This window comes from Dromiciops gliroides, chromosome 4 (genome assembly GCF_019393635.1).
Source record: "Dromiciops gliroides isolate mDroGli1 chromosome 4, mDroGli1.pri, whole genome shotgun sequence".
Lineage (NCBI taxonomy): Eukaryota > Metazoa > Chordata > Mammalia > Microbiotheria > Microbiotheriidae > Dromiciops > Dromiciops gliroides.
Genome location: NC_057864.1, coordinates 271,492,897 through 271,512,441, shown reverse-complemented (window position 1 = coordinate 271,512,441; position 19,545 = coordinate 271,492,897). Strand labels below are relative to the sequence as shown.

At 40.2% G+C, this 19,545-nt stretch overlaps 1 protein-coding gene across 7 annotated transcripts in view; it reads left to right on the top strand.

Annotated features, from left to right (window-relative positions):
* The window catches only part of CILK1 (ciliogenesis associated kinase 1), a 97,772-nt gene that overhangs the window by 45,355 nt on the left and 32,872 nt on the right, over nt 1-19,545 (top strand). For all 7 annotated transcript variants that reach the window (XM_043962407.1, XM_043962405.1, XM_043962408.1 and 4 more), the window contains 2 exons: nt 4,367-4,488; nt 6,660-6,739. In XM_043962407.1, coding sequence (XP_043818342.1) covers nt 4,367-4,488; nt 6,660-6,739 — 202 coding nt within the window. The remainder of the gene's footprint in view (nt 1-4,366; nt 4,489-6,659; nt 6,740-19,545) is intronic.

Here is a 19,545-nt window from a genome sequence, read left to right as displayed (position 1 = left end):
TTTACAAAGGTCCTTTTTCAGAAGAAGCCCCATTTGAAAACAAATGACCCATGCCCAGATGTGAGTTTCCTACTTTGTGTTCTATGCCCAATATACTCCAGTCTGCCAAGGGGAGAGACCTCCTTCCTGGAAATACTATTCAGGGGAGTTGTATGAGTTCACGTGAGTGTGTATTTAACAGGAGATGAAAATAGGGCATAACTTGGCCCCAAGCATTAATTCTTCTCAAAAACAGAGTTCTGTGAGAACCCTTCTCTTCAGCTTAAACAAGCAGTATTAGCTTATGCTGTTCATTCTCAAGCCAACAGTTGGAGCTACTCTACTCCCTGACTAGAATTCTCTGCTTGAAAAACTCTGTCCATGACTTCATTTGTCTCTGAATTAATTTTCCTCTGGGCTGTCTCACTATTCTGAGACGGCAGGTTTACTGCCTGTGATCTGCTTGAAGCCAATGGGCAGAAAAAAATGAGTAGAAACGGGGAAGGGGCGAGTGGCCATCTGCAAGTCAGCCATTGTTTATGCCCGTTACCCATGAAGCACAAGGAGCCCAACCCGAGAAGGAGGTGGGAGTCAGCCAACCAGTTCATGTCATTCCAAGCAGGGAGGGGCAGATTGGGCCTAGCGGACAAGGCTGAACTGCCAGGGAAGTGCCTTGGCAAGAGTTTGTCTTTTAGGGAACAGGCCTCAGAAGAAAGCGGTTTTGCTTTTTGAAATTTTCTTGTTCCCCAACCACCTTTTTTTCGCCTCATTTTCCAGCACCACCTCCACCCAAGTGCTGAACCCTGCTGGTCTCCCTCATTACTGGGCTTCTTTCTGTGTTCAGGTCTGATTTATTTCAGCATTTTCCTCTTCAGGAAAAGAAAACAAAAAAACAAAAAAACACCTTCTTAATTTCACCCTTTTCTTAACCCTAAAGACAGAGCTGGCATGGAGACTAAGGCACTGGAGACTAAGAATCAAGAGTCCTGGGTTCCAGTCTGGCTCTGTCACTAACTGGGAAACCATGGGAAGTCATTTTACCATCTGGACTTCTATTACCTAATCTGGAAAATGAGGGGTTTGGATAATCAGATATTCTCTCTGATCCCTTTCAAGCATGATATTCTGTGATAACCTATGAAAAAAAATCAGATGGACTTCATAACATTGTTATTTATACAGTTGATCTTCTTCTATGAGAAACAAGATGTCCTTTGAGTTAAAAGGATTTACCCAGGTAGCCTTGGTCACTTTTGTTTTTGGCTTTCTTCAAAGAGGATCAGATTCAGAAGGACACAGAAAATTAATTTATCTGATGTGTTTTACTGACTGTAGTGTGTCTGGCCTGTTGCTGTTTTGCTGAGCTACTACTGATAAAAATAAAATTAGATTTAGTCTTTATCACTAAATATACAGGTGGTCTAAAGATAGAATGGCATGGGCTGAGGCGCCCCCGGCAATGGGGGCACATGAAGAGCAAACACACTTTCAGGGTGAGCCTGGGCTCACCTCGGCCCCCTAGGACAGGTTTGAAAGCTGGGCCTTAGAGCTCCCTGCTCCTCTGACACCCTTCCCATGCACCCCACCCAGCTGTGTTCCCTTTCTTCCTGGGGAATGGGAGTTAACATCAGGGTGCAAGGCCCCATGAGCGGGTAGCCTCTTCAGCAACTGACAACATATATGAGGGAAGAAATCAGGACCCAGCTGGGCTGGGCCAACTCAGAGAAGTCCACGTTACAAGGAGGTTGTCCTTTTTGTATATTATATATTAAAGGTGGAAAAGCAATGCCCCCCCCCCCAAAAAAAAAGACAGAATGGCTAAGCAAGCAGAAAACTATACACTGTGTTCTAGGCTATTCTATTGCTGATTGCTTGACCTCCTCTAGAACCCATTTGGACCAGCCCACCAACAGGGGTGCCTTCCCCTTCTCCTCTTGACCCCCTCCCCAGTTAGCACCCGTCTTAGCTGCTCAATTGATCACACTTGTTTCAATTAGATGGCAGTCATCAATTCTATTCCCCCCCCCCCATTTTTTTTTGGTAAGGCAATTGGGGTTAAGTGACTTGCCCAGGGTCACACAGCTAGTAAGTGTTAAGTGTCTGAGGCCCTATTTGAACTCAGGTCCTCCTGAATCCATGGCCAGTGCTCTATCCACTGCCCCACCTAGCTGCCGCTATCAATTCTATCCCTAACAATGAGATGGAAGATCATGAGGCCCTACCATCTGTGCCCTGCAATTGCCTCCAAAGTCCTCCAGGCATTACCATCTGCCCTGCCTCTCAAGATCCCTGATACTCATGAGAGTCATGTAAGGAGATAAAAATGGCAAGTACTGAACTTGGAGTCAGGCAGACAAGAATTCAAATCCTGCCTTAGATACTGGTTTGTGACCCTGGGCAAATCTCATAACCTCTTTTGGCCTTACTCTCCTCATCTGTAAAATGGGAATAATCATAACACCAACCCCCCAAAGTTGTTGTGAGGGTCACATGAGGGAACCCACATCAAAGCTCTTTGGAAACCTTAAAGCACCATATCAGTGCTGGCTATCATTATTATCAGACCTATGGATGCAACTGAAAGAGCCCTGGAGCTTGTCAACTGCCCTAGCTATAAACCTCAGGGATTTGGGGGTCTTTCTATTATCCATCCTGAAACCAAACTTTCTTTTACATATTTTCTCTTCTGACTAGAATATCAGCATCTTGAGATTGGGGACTGTCTCACTTTTTTTTTCTATTTATATTCCCAGTACTTATCATAGCACTTGGCACATAGTAAGTACTTAATAAATGCATTTTCATTCATTCATTAATTTGTCCATTCATTCATTCTTGCCTGTCTCTTCTGCCTTTGATGCTTTTTCAGGGAAACAGTTCCTCTCATGGCACTCTAGAGTCAGGAAAGCTCTCTCTTTGTCGCTCTTTATCTCCTTTTTTTCCTTCCTTTGGTTTTCCTTCCTTTTCCTCCCTCCCTCCTTTCTTCTTCCCTGAAAATTGTGGGTATTTCCTGCATGCCTGAAGCTCATACAGCTTGAGAAAGGGCAGCACAGTGCATGGGATAAAACACACGTAGGAAGATGGAGGAAGAGTTAAGAGTCAGGCCATCTGCCTTGGCCTCATCCAGCCATTCCTACTTCAAAGTATATACAAACACTTAGCTAATGATCTCAGCAGGAAGCAGCTGCCATATCTGCAGCTGGGAGGGAAAAAAAAGGCAGCTTTCTTTATTGGTTCTTCTCTAGTTATTTCCAGATTCCTACATCTGGAAGCAGTCACGTAAGCTCATAATGCGGTGCTTGGTGCATTGTCTGGCACATAATAATGGGCACTTTGTAATGGGTAGGGACCAAGTAAGTACTTCACAGTGTGGATTGTCAAAATCTTTATTCCATAGAAGGTTATTAATGATTTCAAAGAAACATTTCTTTCATAAAATTTCCATTTATAATACCAATCAAATGATATAAATAGTGTTTTTGTGACTATGGGATTACAGCAAGGGTTCTTAACCTGGGTTCCAGAAACGTGTTTTAAAAACCATTTTGATAACTATATTTTAATATAACTGAATTGCTTCATAATCCTATGTATTTTATTTTATTTTATTTCATTTCATTTTATACATTTAAAAACATTATTCTGAGATGAGATCCATACGCTTCACCAGACTGTCCAAGGTGTCCCTGACACACAAAAAAAGTTAAAAAAAACCCCCCTAAGTTAGATAACAAGTCATATTGGACTCAAGTCAGGAAGCACCGATTTCAATACTTATGGTGTGTGACTATGGGTTTCTGTGACCACAGGCAAGTCACTTCTCTTAACCTTAGATTTCTTAATTATTATTATTTTGAGATTGAGTCTCCCTGTTTTGCCTAGGCTAGAAGTACAGTGGCCAGTCAGGGGCTCGGTCCTCAAACTGATCATCCACAGAAGCTTTAATCTATTCGGTTTTTGACCTGGGCATGTTTGCCCCTCCTTAAGCAGCATGGTTTCACACACACACACACACACACACACACACACACACACACACACACACACACACACTCACTCACTCACTCATGTCGGCTTTGGATATTGGTGCCCAATTTAGTGCCAATACCAAGACATCCTCAGCCATACTGCAGCTTAGAACTCCTGAGCTCAAGTGATCTACCAGCTTTAGCCCTCCCCTCCCACCTGCCCCCACCAATTTCATCAATTTCCTTGTTTGTAAGATGGGGATAACATCTGTATTATCTACCTCAAAAGTTCAAATGAGGTAATATGTGTGATGTGCTCTCTTTAAAGCATCCTCTAAATGTTAGATGTTATTAATAAGTAGAAGGTAAAAGACTTGATTTTTCTAACTGAAATCTTTCCTTTTTCTTTTTTTTTCCAGTCTTTAAAGAAGCTCAACCATGCCAATGTAGTGAAATTGAAAGAAGTCATCAGGGAAAATGATAATCTTTATTTTATCTTTGAATACATGAAGGAAAACCTTTATCAGCTAATGAAAGAAAGGTACAGTTTGGGGAATTTGTCTTAGAAAGGAATTGCTCACAAGCATGCTTTCCTTCTTTCTGCTTTTGCTCGGCTATAATCAATCACTCAAAATTTATTAAATACCTCCTATTTTCCAGGTATTATGCTAAGTACTTTATATAGACTATAAATCTTATGTTTCTTTCCCCCTTTTAATAGCCAAGCTACTTAGGCTGGGGCTTTTGAAACTTCCTGTTATTTAAAAGGCTGAGATAAGACCAAGATTATACTGGAAAAGACTCAAGATGCCATGACAGAAGTCCACTTGAAAACTTTTAAATTGACCATTCACTAGTGGATATTCAGAACATTCATATCTAATCCAACTGAACACACAAATGTATCATTATTCCCAAGAGAGCAGGCACAGCTTTATTTCCTTAGAGACAAAATACATTCAAAAGTGCCCTCAAATTCTGTTCAATTCATTTATTGTTAAAATGCCTATAGGATAGTAATAAGAAATACACCTGCTATGGGTGATTCTGATTTTAGGAGACAATAGCTCTTACTGCCATCAAGGCACTTTTTAATGTGTCCCTAATTCTTCACCTATCTGTAGTGGTGAAAGTTATCTCCTTCCATTCTCTTCTAATTTGATTATGAGGTGGCCTCTTATGTCTAGATTGTGTAAGTTGTAGAAGTTGTTTTAGAAGAAGAGAGATGCTGTCCACAATTTCTCCCAAATTGCTTTCCAAAATTTTATTGGCTGGTTTTGTTGAATAGTGAGTCCTCATTCCAATAATTTGTGTCCTTTGGGCTTAGTGAACACTTTGCTCCTATGTTCCCATTACTTATAAATCTTTTATACCTAATTTATTCCACCAATAAAATTTTCCATATAGAAATTTTAATTTATTCTGAACTTAAAACAAAAATAAGGACAATATTTTTCAGTATTTTAAACACCCAATAAAATTAGTCTTTCTATATATAAAGTAAAATGTGAAACCATGAATCTCTATTTTATATATATATATATATATATATATATATATATATATATATATATATATATATATATATATAAATAGCTTGCTATTCCTTTTAAGTAAACAATAAATACAACATGTAACTTTCAAAGCTGGCCTTCTAAGTCTTTTCTGAGCATTTTTAAAAACATGCTTTAATGACTCTTTTCTTTTTCTTTTATTCTTTGGCAACCCTATAACTTTTCTAATTTCTTTTATCTAGTATCAAATTGTTTTGATGATTACTATTTTATCGTATAGTTTGAAATCTGGCACTTCTAGGTTTTCTTCTTTCCAGTCATTTTTCATTATTTCTCTTGAGATTCTTCATCTTTTGTTCCTCTAGATGGATTTTTAAAATAATTTTTTCATTTCATAAAGTATTCCTTTGGTAAAGTAGTTTAGATATTACTGTCATTTTTATTATCCTGGCATGGCCCAAACAAAAGCAATTAATTCCTATTTAAATTATTTAAGTCTTCTTTTATTTCTTTCTTTTTTCTTTGTGGGGCAATGGGGGTTAAGTGACTTGCCCAGGGTCACACAGCTAGTAAGTGTCAAGTGTCTGAGGCCAAATTTGAACTCAGGTCTTCCTGAATCCAGGACCGGTGCTTTATCCACTGTGCCACCTAGCTGCCCCTTCTTTTATTTCTATAAAAAGTTCTTTGTAGTTGTATTCATATAATTATTCAGTGTGTCAGTAAGTGGTAAGTAACCCAGATTTTTTTATGCATTCTGTATTAATTTGGAATGGAATTTATTTTTCTATCTCTTTCTGTTGGGTTTTATTAGTAATTTGCAAAAGGATTATTTTGTAGACTTATTTTATATCCTGCTACTTTACTAAAGTTAATCATTTAAATTAATTTTAGTTGAGTCTCTGGGGTTCTCTAGATAAATCATCATATCATCTGCATAAAATAACATATTTTTTCTTCATTTTCTTATTCTTGTCTTATTGCTATAGCCAGAATTCCTAGACTTACAGCAAATAATAGCAGTGACAGTGGACATTTTTTTTTACTGGCTAATATTATTGGAAAGGCCTCTTGTGTCTTTCTATTTTATGACTGTTGTCTTAACTCCTTGCCTATTATTATCATAAGAACTTAGGAACAAAGAACACATTTTTATGTGTCAATCCAGATTTATAACTTGATTTTTCTTTCTCTAATCCAGAAACAAGTTGTTTCCTGAGTCTGCTATTAGGAATATCATGTACCAGATACTACAGGGACTTGCGTTCATCCACAAACATGGTAAGTCATCTGAGGCAATTATTTACAGTGAAGTGACATTACATGGCATCATATGTGGAAAGCACTGGTCCTGGATGGCTAAAGCATTATCAATAGACTTTTGAGGCTGTCACCTTCTTGATTCCCGGATTTCTTACTAATTACTTATCATGTACCTGTTTGCTTACATGGCCTTTAACATCACTGTGGTTTTTCCTGCATCCAAGAATTATTACAAGTCAAAGGCTACATGGTGTGTTTATGAGGAAGCCATAGTCACTGTCCTTTAGGCTCAAGTGTGCGTTTTGGAGCACTGAATCCTTTCATTTTTGTCCGTCTAAAATGGAATTCTTTTCACCCTTCATTTTAAAGTCAAAATTGTCATTGCATTTCTTGCACCCACAAATCACAAAATCTCAAGGATGGAAAGGGAACTTGTGACCATCTCATCTAACCCACAATGAAACAAATTTACAACAAATTTAAGAAATGGTCATCCAGAGTTTGCTTGAAGACCTCAATTGAGAGGGGACCCACTTTCTCCAGAGGCAACCCATTTTCCTTCTGGGCAGTCTTTCCTAGTGGGAAGCTTTTCAAGCTTGGAGTTGCCTCTTTTCCACTTCTACCCACCACTTGGCTCAGAGTTCTTGCCCAGTAGGCAGATTGTTATCACTCAGTGAGGGGATCGGGTTGAAATGTTCAGATCAGCACTGAATGGAAATACTTGCTGCAAGCAGTTTGTTAAGTAGCAGCAGGGAGCAGAACTAGAATAAATCTAAAAAATAAAATTATCAATTCTATCTTTAATTGTCCCCAGTCTGTTCTTGCCTTAGGTAGTAAAACCTTCCCCTACTTACTGACTAAAGATGATAAAAATAGACCTTATTTGCCTCCCTGCATTATTTTTTAAAAAACTCATGTGATGTTATTAAAATATTGATTCCAAGAACATATTTTAACTTGTTTACAGAGAAAGCTTCCACTTTTCATTAAGCCTATTTAAGACTCTACTCTCCCTCTTCTCTCTTCCTTTTCTCCTGCCCCTTTCACTTTCTCCCCCTCTTCCTTTCTCCTTTACCTTCTTCCTTCTCCCCTATCCCTTTCTTCTTTCTCCCTTTATTTCTTCTCTCATCCTCTCCACTTATCCTTTCGCTCTCCCCCTCTCTCCTTATTCTTTTCCCTCCCCTTCTCCTTTCCCTTTTCTCCCTGTCTTCCCTCTCCCTCTTCTTTTTCCTCTCCCTTTCCCTTCCTTTCTTCCCTCATCCTTTCTCCTATCCTCTTCCCCTTCTCTTCCTTTATTGCCTTTTTGCTTCCCCTTTCTTCCCTTCTCTTCTTCTCCTTCCCTTCACCTCCACTCTCCTTCCCCTCTCTTCCTTGTTGCCTTTTCTTAAATACATTTTATTAATGTTTCTTGTTTTCACATTACAGCTATTTCAAATTCCCCCTCCAGAATAAAACTTTTCTTGGGACAAAGAAAAATAAAAGGAAAAAAGACATCTGATATATTGACTGCACCTGACACCATTAAACTACCTTAGTATTGTTGTTGTTGAGTTGTGTCTAATTCCTCATGACCCTACTTGGGGTTTTCTTGGCAAAGATATTGGAGTAGCTGGCCATCTCCTTCTCCAGCTCATTTTACAGATGAGGAAACTGAGGCAAACATGGTTAAGTGACTTGCCCAGGGTCACACAGCTAATTTGGGTCTGAGGCCAGATTTGAATTAAGGAGTCTTTCTGACTCCAGGCTCTGTACTCTATCTACTTTGCCACCTAGTGGCCTAAATAGGGAAATACATTTCATTATTTGTTCTACAGGACCTTCATTGTGCATGTTGTTCTCCTGATTCTGATTATTTTCATTCCACATCATTTCATATGAATCTACCCACATTTCTCTGAATTTTTCTCATTCATCATTCCTTATAGCCTAGTAATAGTCCATCGCATCAATCAGGAAACATTTAGTACGTGCCTATAATGTTCTAGGTGCTGCTGATACAGAGCCAAAATTGAAACTGTCTGTGTTCTCAAGGAACTTTTATTCTGTCTGAGAAATCAACGTGTACCAATACAAATATAGATAAATGCAAGGTAATTTTTTTTTTTTTTTAGTGAGGCAATTGGGGTTAAGTGACTTGCCCAGGGTCACACAGCTAGTAAGTGTTAAGTGTCTGAGGCCAGATTTGAACTCAGGTACTCCTGACTCCAGGGCCGGTGCTCTATCCACTGCGCCATCTAGCTGCCCCATGATGCAAGGTAATTTTGTGTGAGATGGCATTAGTAGTTCAGGACATTAACAAAAGCCTCATGTAGGACGTGGTGCTTGATCTAAGCTTTGAAGAAAGCTATGGATTCTGGGAGGTAGAGGTGAGGAAGAAATGCCATCCAGGTATTTTAGCACATCTGTATCCAATAATGTTTTAGCCCTCCTTTGGTCAGCTGATCAGCATCCACCTTGTTCTTCATATCCTTTGCTGGCTTCAGGCACATGGAAGGTCTCAGGTGTAAAACAAACAGGAAGTTTTCCATCTAGGTCCTGGTACACAGATGTCTCTAATTCAGATAATTTTTTTTAGCATTGTCTGAAAAAAAAAAAGATGCAACATATCCTTGCAGGTAGAATGCTGTGCTTGGAGACAGGACAACCCAAACTTGAGTCCTACTTCTGAAACTAGCTTGCTTTGTGACCCTGGACAAGTCATTTAGCTTTAGTACAGTTTTTGGCAACTCCCAACAACTTATTTACTAAGACATAGACTGTTCACAATCTGCTTGATGGAGGGAGTTCCCTACATGGATAGTTCCCTGCCCTGATAAAATCACAGATGGTTCATGTCTTTGTGTATTAGCAGAGATCACAAGGAAAAGCAATCTGCCAAGTTTGTTTTTTTAAAGATTGTAATTACATGAGAATTCTCGCTATTTATTAAAGTTTTATTTGTGCCTTTTGTTTTTGCATCATAATTACTTCCTTATTTCAAGAGTAACACCCCCTTCTTGCTCATTTCCATTGAACCTTCCCTGGAAATTAAGAAAAATAATTCAGCAAAAGCAATCTCTACAACACTTCTGACAATGTTCCTTAGCCACATTCCTCATCTCCCCCCCAAAAAAGTGAGGGTGCTGCATTTCTTCATTTCTTCTTTGGAGACAAAATTGGTCAATATAATTAAACATTATTTTATTTAATTTATTGTTATTTTCATTTATATTATTGTATCATTGTGGAACTTTTCCCCCTTAGCTCTGCTAATTTCACTGTCAGATAGAAGTGATGATGATGATGATGATGGTGGCCAGAGTTTGTATAACTCCTACTAATGTGCCAGGGACTGTAGTAAATGCTTTACCATTATTAACTCATTTGATCTTTGCAATGACCCTTTTATTATCCCCGTTTTACAGTTGAGGCAACTGAGGCAAACAGAAGTGAAATGACTTGCCCTACATTGCAATGCTAGTAAGTTTCTGAGGCTGGATTTTAACTTAGATCTTCCTGATTCCAGGCCCATCGCTCACCACCTAGAAGCCCGTTTCTTCCGATATTTCTCTGAATTCCTCTTATAGCAGAGTAGCATCACAGAATTGAATTGTTTTTTATTTTAAAAACAAAGGGAGAAGAAGAAAGTCAATTTGAGTAGGACTCTTGCATGTATCCCTTGGATTGAGCATAAGGCGGACAACAAGATTTTGCTATTCTTCCATCCGTCTGCATTGCTGTATTCGTATTAATGCATGCATGTCTCCACACCAAATCTGATTCCACAATCTCTTCTTCATCATGCCTACAGTCTATTCATTCTGCTTCAAATGGTAGTGCAAATGAGAGGGACGGCCTTCCCTGGCCTTCCCAGCATTCCTGATCTGCTACAAGACCCCTGTTATGTTCTCTTTGAATTCTCTGGGCCCTCCCTTGCTTCGTGGTATAGTAAGGAGAAGTAGGTATGTGACTGTGTGATCAAACACACCCTGGGAAACAAAGTCAGTGTAGATGTCTTATTGATTGGGGAATGACTCAACCAAGTGTGGTATATACATTTAATAGAATATTCCTGCACTGCAAGAAATGATGAATATGATGGATACAGGAGGAACCTGGGGTATCTCAGATAACCTGATGATGAATGAAATAGGCAGAATTGGGAGAACAATAAAATACAGAATTCTACAACTATGTAAATTAAAAAAAAAATAACAGCAACAGTAAAACTGAATGCAACAAATTATAATGACTGAGCTTGGCCCCAAAGAAGAATTATGGGAAGATGCCTCTTTTCCTCTTATTTGCAGAGGTTGGGGACCATGGGTATGAAATAATGTATATGAAACTAGACTTTTGATCTATTAACTATTTTTTCTGAACTTTTTTCTTCCTCTTTTTTTATTCTTCATTATAAAGGATGCTCTCTGGGAGGGAATGAGAGGAAAGATACAGTGGGAAATATAGGTGATGTAAAAATAAAAGATCAATAACCATTTTTTTAAAATAAGAGAATGTGTGTATATGTGTGTGTGTGTATGTATGTGTACACATATATGTCAAAAAGCAGGTAGACCAAATAGAATTACTATGGAAACTATTGGACATAAATTTTACTTATTTTGACACTCAGCTAATAGGAACCAAGACTTCTACTCACATATTTCCAGCTGGAAGGGACCTTAGGGGCTATGTAGTCTAACCTCCTCATTTTACAAATGAGGAAACTGAGGCTTAGAGAGGTGACATGATTTGCCCATAGGTGGTAAGTAGCAGACTTCAAGTATACTGCTCTTTCTTCCATTCCACTCTGCCAAAAACAGACTAAAACAAAAACTGATAGGCACCAGAAAACTAATTGTTACAGGGAAAAATACTCATGGGGGCTTAATTATATCCACATGCCACGATCAATGGACACAAATTTGGTTTCCCAGGATTTTTTTCCTTTGTTGTTGTTGTTGTGAAGCACAAGCGACAAACACTAATGGACATGAGTAAGAATGAGATACCCTTAATTGGATTCCTGTCTGTGTTTAGGATTTCAGGACTAATAGTGGCCAAGTATTGACAGAAACTTGCTTGGAGGAGCTCTGTGCAATATATGTAGGGAGCACGTTTAAGCCCCAGGGACACTCAGTTATGAGAGGTCTGGACCCTCACCAAGGACTTTGATTTAAGGGGGTACCTATGGAATCTAACAAAGCTACTAATAAGAGAATGATAACTATCATTTCTATAGCACTTTAAAGTTTGCATTTATAGGCGGCGGCTAGGTGGCGCAGTGGATAAAGCACCGGCCCTGGATTCAGGAGGACCTGAGTTAAAATCTGGCCTCAGACACTTGACACTTGCTAGCTGTGTGACCCTGGGCAAGTCACTTAACCCCCATTGCCCCGCAAAAAAACAAAAAACAAAAAAAAGTTTGCATTTATAGGCCACTGCAAATTACAACATTTGATCCTTACAACAACCCTAGTAGGGAAGAACCATTTTCGTTGTTCATTCATTTTCTGTCATGTATAACTCTTTATGATTCCATTTTGGGGTTTTCTTGACAAAGCTACTGGAGTAGTTTGCTATTTCCTTCTCCAGTTCATTTTACAAATGAGGAGACTGAGGCAAAGAGGTTATGTGACTTGCCCAGGATCACACAGCTATTAAGGGTCTGAGGCCAGATTTGAACTCAGGAAAATTAGTCTTCCTGACTCCGAGCACAGCACCACTGCCCAGTACCATTTATTTTTACAGCTGAAGAAACTGAGTCTGAGAAATGTCAAGTGACTTGTCCCTGGTCACAAAGTAAGTCATTGTGTAAGACAGAATTTGAATTCAGGTCTTTTCTGATACCAAGTTGGATGCTCTTGTCTGCTGCACCACATAGCTGCCTCCAAATGAACTTTGCATGTTGCTGTGGACTCTTTGGAGGGATAGAAGATACTGGGGAAAGTCTTGAGAAAGGAGGACAATTCTCATTTTCGCTGTTAAGTCCCTGGGAAGGTAACCACTATTGGGGCCACAGGCCATTGTAGCTAAAGGCACCCTGTTATAATTTTCAGTGGCTACAAATTTAACCAGAGGGTGAATGTAGTGGATGATGCCAGTGACATTGTTTTGGGTCCAGGTGTGAAATTCCCTATACAAAATGTAAAAAGGTTAATTTGCCCTCCTGTCCCTTTGAGGAGGATTTTTTCTAGCATTGATGATGTTCTTAATCAGGTATAGATTTCTTGCCTTATTCTTAGTTGCCCCATTGACACTGTATTAGGATTTTCGATTTGCAACCAATTCATACATAAAGACTACATGCTTGGACTTGGAATTTTAACAAGGAGAAGAGACAAGGAGATCCAAAGAACCAGGTCTGAGAAATCAAGCAGAGCAGAGCCAGTTGGACCCATCTGGACTTTATTCTCTGACCAGAAAGAAACCCAAGCAGACCTGCAATGTCTAGAAGGACCCACGTGTGTTGATGAACAAGTGGCAGATGAGAAGTTGCATTTGATTACAAGACGTGGGAAGATGTAGGGGCCAAGGAACAGCTAGAGATACAACCTGTATCTGGAGGAACAAACCTATATCTTGCCCTTCCTTTATACTTTGAGTTACGTGGACTCTGCAGGTCCAGGCAAAGTTGTTGTTTGTCCTTCATTTTCAGAGGACCATGACATCAAAGTGATGCCATGACTTAGAGTGAATTGGATTTAAGTGAGGGCTGGGCAAGGTCACCAACCTCCCTCTCTTCTCCAGAGCCATCTGGGTCAAGTGCCAAGATATATATCAGGATACCTGGAGATGGCCCCGGATATTTAAGGCAATTGGGGTTGGACTCGGTTCCTCCCAACTTCAGGGCCAGTGCTCTACCCACTGCACCACCTAACTGCTCTAGGCAAAGTGCCCTGACCCTCTAGAGACTCTAAGTGTTTTCCTACTTGCAGTGAGGTCCCATTCCTAAGATAGGTGTAGGATACATTTAGAAAACTCTCCCTGGAAGGTGGAGACCTACTAGAGAGGAAAGGAGAGTTGTCTTGACTGTTTTAGGGCCTAGGTGTGAACATTTTATATTTTTAACTTTTGGTTAGGCTAAATAAAGCTTCTCCTGCATTCCAAATGTTATTATTAGCCTGAATGCTTTCATGAAATATTAGGATCTTTTTTGTAGCAAAGATCTAAGTATGACATTCCAAAAGGAAACTATGGGCAGGAGCAGAGGAAGCCACATACTGGTTTTCCCAAGGGAAACTAACTATACTGGTATGTTCCAAGGAGATACTTAATGATTAAGTGCCCAAGATGGATAGTTCTGATTTGTGTAAACAAGAGTTTTTTCGAGCCACAGGTGACTTGAGGAAAACAGTTCTTGACCTAGCATCTCTCTGGAAGATGGGGAATGAGTGCATTTGGAGCTTCTGTGATTTGTTTTAAAAGTTTAGAAGAAGGGGATTAGGGAATGGGAAGATATGAACAAGGTAGAGAGGGAAGGGCATTGGATTTGTGTTTGGATTTGGATTCAAAAGATGTGGGCTAAAATTCTCAGCCCTGCCATTGAGTGTCTGTGTGACCTCAATGACCTCTCTAGACCTTGGTTTTCTCATCTTTAAAATGAAAGATCTGTACTAAATGTCCACTGAGGTCCTTTCCAGCTCCAAATCGTCAGACCAAAAATGTTAACTGGTAGTAGTGTCTATAAGGAGTTACTTAAAGGAATGCATGGTCAGTATGAATGTCTATATTCATTTCATTTTATTATTCATTTCCAAGTTTTACTGATTACTTTTGTTTTTTTTACACAAGTCATTTCTAAATATATCCCTCCCACTAATCACTGAAACTTCCCTTATAACAAAGCAAAGCAGTTCAGCAAAACCAACTAACAAAAGTGACATTGACACCAAGTAACAACATGTTAAATATTTCACGCCTGTAGAAAGGCAGTGATATAATAAAAAAAATAATATTGCTAGCTAGCATGTATATCATGCTTACTATGTGCTAGGCACTTTCCAAATATGATCTCATTTGATCCTGTTATAATCATCCCCATTTTACAGGTGAGGAAACTGAGGCAAAGAAAGATTAAATATTCCCAGGGTCATATAGCTAGTAAGTATCCGAGACCAGATTTGAATTCAGGCCTTCCTGACTCCAGGCCTGGCACTCTATGGGATGGATGTGAATTTTGCTGTTCTGATACCTTTTGAAAACTATTGGTAAGGCTTCCATGGGGCCATATTGATTTAGTCTTTGGTAAGAATCATTAAGGGGCAGCTGCATGGCCCAGTGGATAAAGTGCCTGGCCTAGAGTCAGGAAGGCTCATCAAACTAGATTCAAATCTGACCTCAGACACTTATTGGCCATGTGACCCTGGGCAAGTCACTTACCCTTGTTTGCCTCAGTTTCCTCATCAGTAAAATGAGCTAGAGAAAGAAATAGCAAACTGCTCCAGTATCTTTGCCAAGAAAACCCCAAATGGGGCCACAAAGAGTCAGACATGACTGAACAACAACACAAATAATTAAATCATAGATTTGGAGTTGTAAGAGACCCTAGAAGTCATTTAATCCAATGCCCTCATTTTATAGATGAGTAAACCAAGGCCTAGAGATCTAAAATGACTTAGGGACCTCAAAGACCACTTAGTTCAAGCACCTTTATTTTTACAACTGGGGAAACTGAGGTCTACAAAAGTGAAATGATCTGCTCAGAGTTCCATGGCTAGCAAGCATCAGAAATGGGATTTGAACTTAGGTCCCACGACTCTGTAGCCACTCCACCATACCATCAAAGGTCATGTCAGTTAGTTAGCTCATATTGGAACTCAGGTCTGGCTCTAAATTCAGCCCTCTTTTCACCGCTCCGTGCTGCCTTCCTATAACCTATATGCAATTTGATAGTAATTCCTCTTATCCCTTATTGCTATGTTGACACTCGGTGGAAAAATCAAGATCAGAACGGCTCACGGAGTCACGCTCTCCTGGGTCTCATGCTTCCTCGTTACCTCTTCCTCAGTGTGAGAAAGTACAACCTGCCCCTGGTGAACAGCCTCCTTGGAGAGAGCAGAGATGTTCTATAGCCAGTTGCCATAGTTGTAAATTCATGTCACTGATGTGTTTTTTTCCCCAATGGAAATGAAAACCTAGCCTTACTTTAAGGCCACTGAGAAATGTCAGAGCACGTGTCTGTTAGTGGCATTAGATACGTAGATTGGACCTCATGGCCGCGGCCTGCCAGACCAAAGGATTGGGTTATATTGAGCCCTGAAGGTACTGCTCATGGAAGCATGACCTGGTTTAAGGGATACTGTTTTATGGTATTCCTATCCCGCTGGACTTGTTGGGCGACCTTGAGAAAGACGTGTGGAGAGAGGCATATGATTTGGATGCTGGCTCTGGCACTGCACACCCTTGTGACCTTGAGGCACTTCACTAACCTCTTTGGACCTCAGCTTCCTCCATCTGAAAAATGGGCTGATTGCACTGTTGTGGTTAGTCAGTTGTTTTTTGTCCTGTCCGACTCTTCGTGACCCCATTTGGGGATTTCTTGGTGCTTTCCCATTTCCTTCCCCAGCTCGTTTTGCATTTGAGAAACTGAGGCCAATAGGGTGAAGTGACTTGCTCAGGGTCACCCAGCTGGTGAGTGTCTGAAGCCAGATCTGAAGTCAGGAAGATAAATCTTCCTGATGAGGGGATCTTTAAGGTTTTCAGTCTATTTTCTCTCTTTAAGTCTTTTCTGTGCTTTAGTTCTTTTCCCTTTAAAGTGGGAATAGTTTCCTCTCAAGGATATTGTGGGTGGGAATTGAGCAATAGAGTTGTGGAAATACACCTCCATAAAGAAGGGGAGGGAGGTGAGGTGTGCTCTGTAAATAGAAATACCAACATCTCTTTTCCATATGCTCTGCAGCGGATATCTTTTCCCACCATCATCACCTACCTGATGTGGCACTGGGGGTGTGGGGGGAGGTGGGGAGAATCCTTCTCTCTGGGCTGGCATTCTGCTTGCTGGTCATAAATAGAATAACTATATCTATTAACTTCCTGCCAGGATGATAGGGCATATTCTTCTAGTTTTCAGCATCCTGAAATGAAAACTAATGCCGGTCAACATTTTCTAGCTGACAGGCACTTTTTAGAGCAGGAAGACTCTTTGCTTTGTTGTGCAGTAATAGCTGATAGCGAGTGATGAGGGTGGCTTTCTAGAATCTGTTCTCCCAGGATGGAAGCAGGCCTATGCGAGAGGTAACATGATGTAGAGGTGTAGGGGATATTCCAGAAGCACTAGCACCTTTGGTGTGAGCCCTTTTTAGGGCTCCTTATCTGCCTCTGAGGTCCACTTGACACTCGACTCTCACCTGTGGGTCCAAGAAACAGTAGCATGAAATGACTGAACAACGAGGCTCGGGGCAAGTCACTTAACCTCCTGGTTGTTGTTGTTCTTTTCCAACTCTTTATGATCCCATTTGGAATTTTCTTGGCAAAGATGCTGGAGTGGTTTGCCTTTTCCTTCTCCAGTTCATTTTACAGATGAGGAAAGTGCAGCAAATGAGGTAAAGTGACTTGCCCAGGGTCACACAGCTGGTGAGTATCTGAGGCTAAATTTAAACTCAAGAAGATGAGTCTCCCTGACTTCAGGACTGGCCCTCTATCCACTGTGCCATCCAACTGCCCCTCACCTCCTGGAGCTGTAAGCAGCTCTATTCATTGTAACACTTAGCTGCCTTATTTTATAGATTTTATAACTGAAGACTGAAGAGGGGTTAAGTCACTCGCCCAAAGGTCATAAAACATGTCAGTGGCAAAAAAGAAACAAGACCCTAGTTAAAGTAATTATGAGCAGGGTCATGTTGATGTGCCCTTTATTGTAGCACCTCTGGTGTTAAGGCCTGCCTAGCCCTTTTCAGCCCTGCTCACCCACCTTTGGTGTTCACCTGTCACCCATCCCTCACCTGTGACTCCAAGAAGCTGTAGGATGTACATTGGCCATGCCTCTGTAAAACCATCTCAGCAGATGGGCTAAACTAGGTTGAAGGTAATTGACAGGCCTCAGACCTTGTGGTGAGTTGGGGCTCTGGCAGAATGGGCGGATGAGAACAACTTGTTCCAGTGGCCATGAAGGCCGCTGAAGCAGGCATTGTGGAATATGTAAACTTCATCAGACATCAGAGACACCAAGGCCACGGGTCATTGCCTGACCTCTTGACTCTGGTCCTGCCATTGGCCTTCTATGATTCTGGAAGAGAGGGTGAGACTTGACAACACTGTGCAGCTCTGACTCGAAATTCATGCACATCACCCCATGGTGTCACTAGTCCTCTTTGGAAATGAAGGACAAAAAACAACAGCAGCATGGTGTAGTAGAGAGCCCTGGATTTCAAGTCATATAGATCAAACCCTGTCTTTGACATTTAAAATGTTTATTTGGTTAGTTCGTTTTTAATTTATGGGATAAAACAAGCATTTCCATAATAGTATAGTAAAAAAATGATTGCACATGAAACTGTAAATCTACTATGTACAATTTGCTATTCCATTTAAATATATTATAAAATTATCATGTACATTCCTTTTTTCTTTTTTTTCTTCCCTCTCCCCCAACTTATAGATAGATACCATTAGACACAAATACGAGTGTATATGTGTGTATGTGCATGTGTGTATGTGCGTATGTCAAATTATTCTATACATATGTGTGTTTATCAGTTCTTTCTCTTCATCTAGCTGGGCAAGTTATTTAAAATGTTTGTGTTTTGATTTCCTTGTCTGCCAAAAGAGGGGATTGAATTTGATGGCTCCTTTCTGAGGTCCCTTACGGCTCCAGATCTATCATCAAAGGGCAAGTCATCATTGGGAAAGGAAACCAAAGAGTTCATCCATCCCATCTGTGTTGCACTTACAGTCATTAACACATGAATGATTTAGCAATTCTTCCTTAACAGGGAATAGGACTGAGGGAGAGATCTTGGACCTAGTTGCTGCTCTTTAAAATTTATAAGCATGGGGGTGGACAAAAGCACATACACTATTGTGTAATGGAAAGGACATTGGACAGAAGCCCAGATTTCTAGAGTGTTCATTCTAGATTTGCCACTTACTCACTGTGTGACTTCAGGTTAGTCACTTGGTGTCTCTGAGCCTTGGCTTCTTCATTTATAAAGTGGATATATGATCATTAACTCTATCTGCATCATTGGTTTGTTGGAAAGAGTGAGTAAGGTAGTACATACAAATGCTTTGTGAATTGTAAAGCACTGTGCAAATTATTATTATCACATGGATTGTTAATGCTAGAAGGGGATTTAAAGATTATTCTTTGGGGGGGCGGGGTAATGAGGGTTAAGTGACTTGCCGAGGGTCATGCAGTTACTAAGTGTCAAGTGTCTGAGGCCAGATTTTGAACTCAGGTCCTACTGAATCCAGGGCCGGTGCTTTATCCATTGTGCCACCTAGCTGCCCCCAATATAAGGAATTCTTAGTGAGATCAGCACCTCTTTGACAGTTTACAGAATTAAAGATTTAGTTGCCTGAGGCACAGAGAAGTTAAGTTTCTTGTCCAGGGTCATGCAGCTAGTATCATAAAAGGCTTGACTTGAACCTGATTCTTCCTGATACTGAAACTGGATTTCTATCCATTTTACCACAATGATTCATTATCATAATTCTTATTAATTACTGCCCTGTAGGAATTTGTGTAACATTGAGACCAAATACATACTCAACATATGTCTATTTTAGCCCATAAGTCTACCATACATCAGTCACTTTTATGGTGTTCTTTAATTATTGCTTCCTCTCCACCCCCATCCTAATGTGTGGTTGACCTAAAATGAATTCTAAGGAGAAAAAAATTG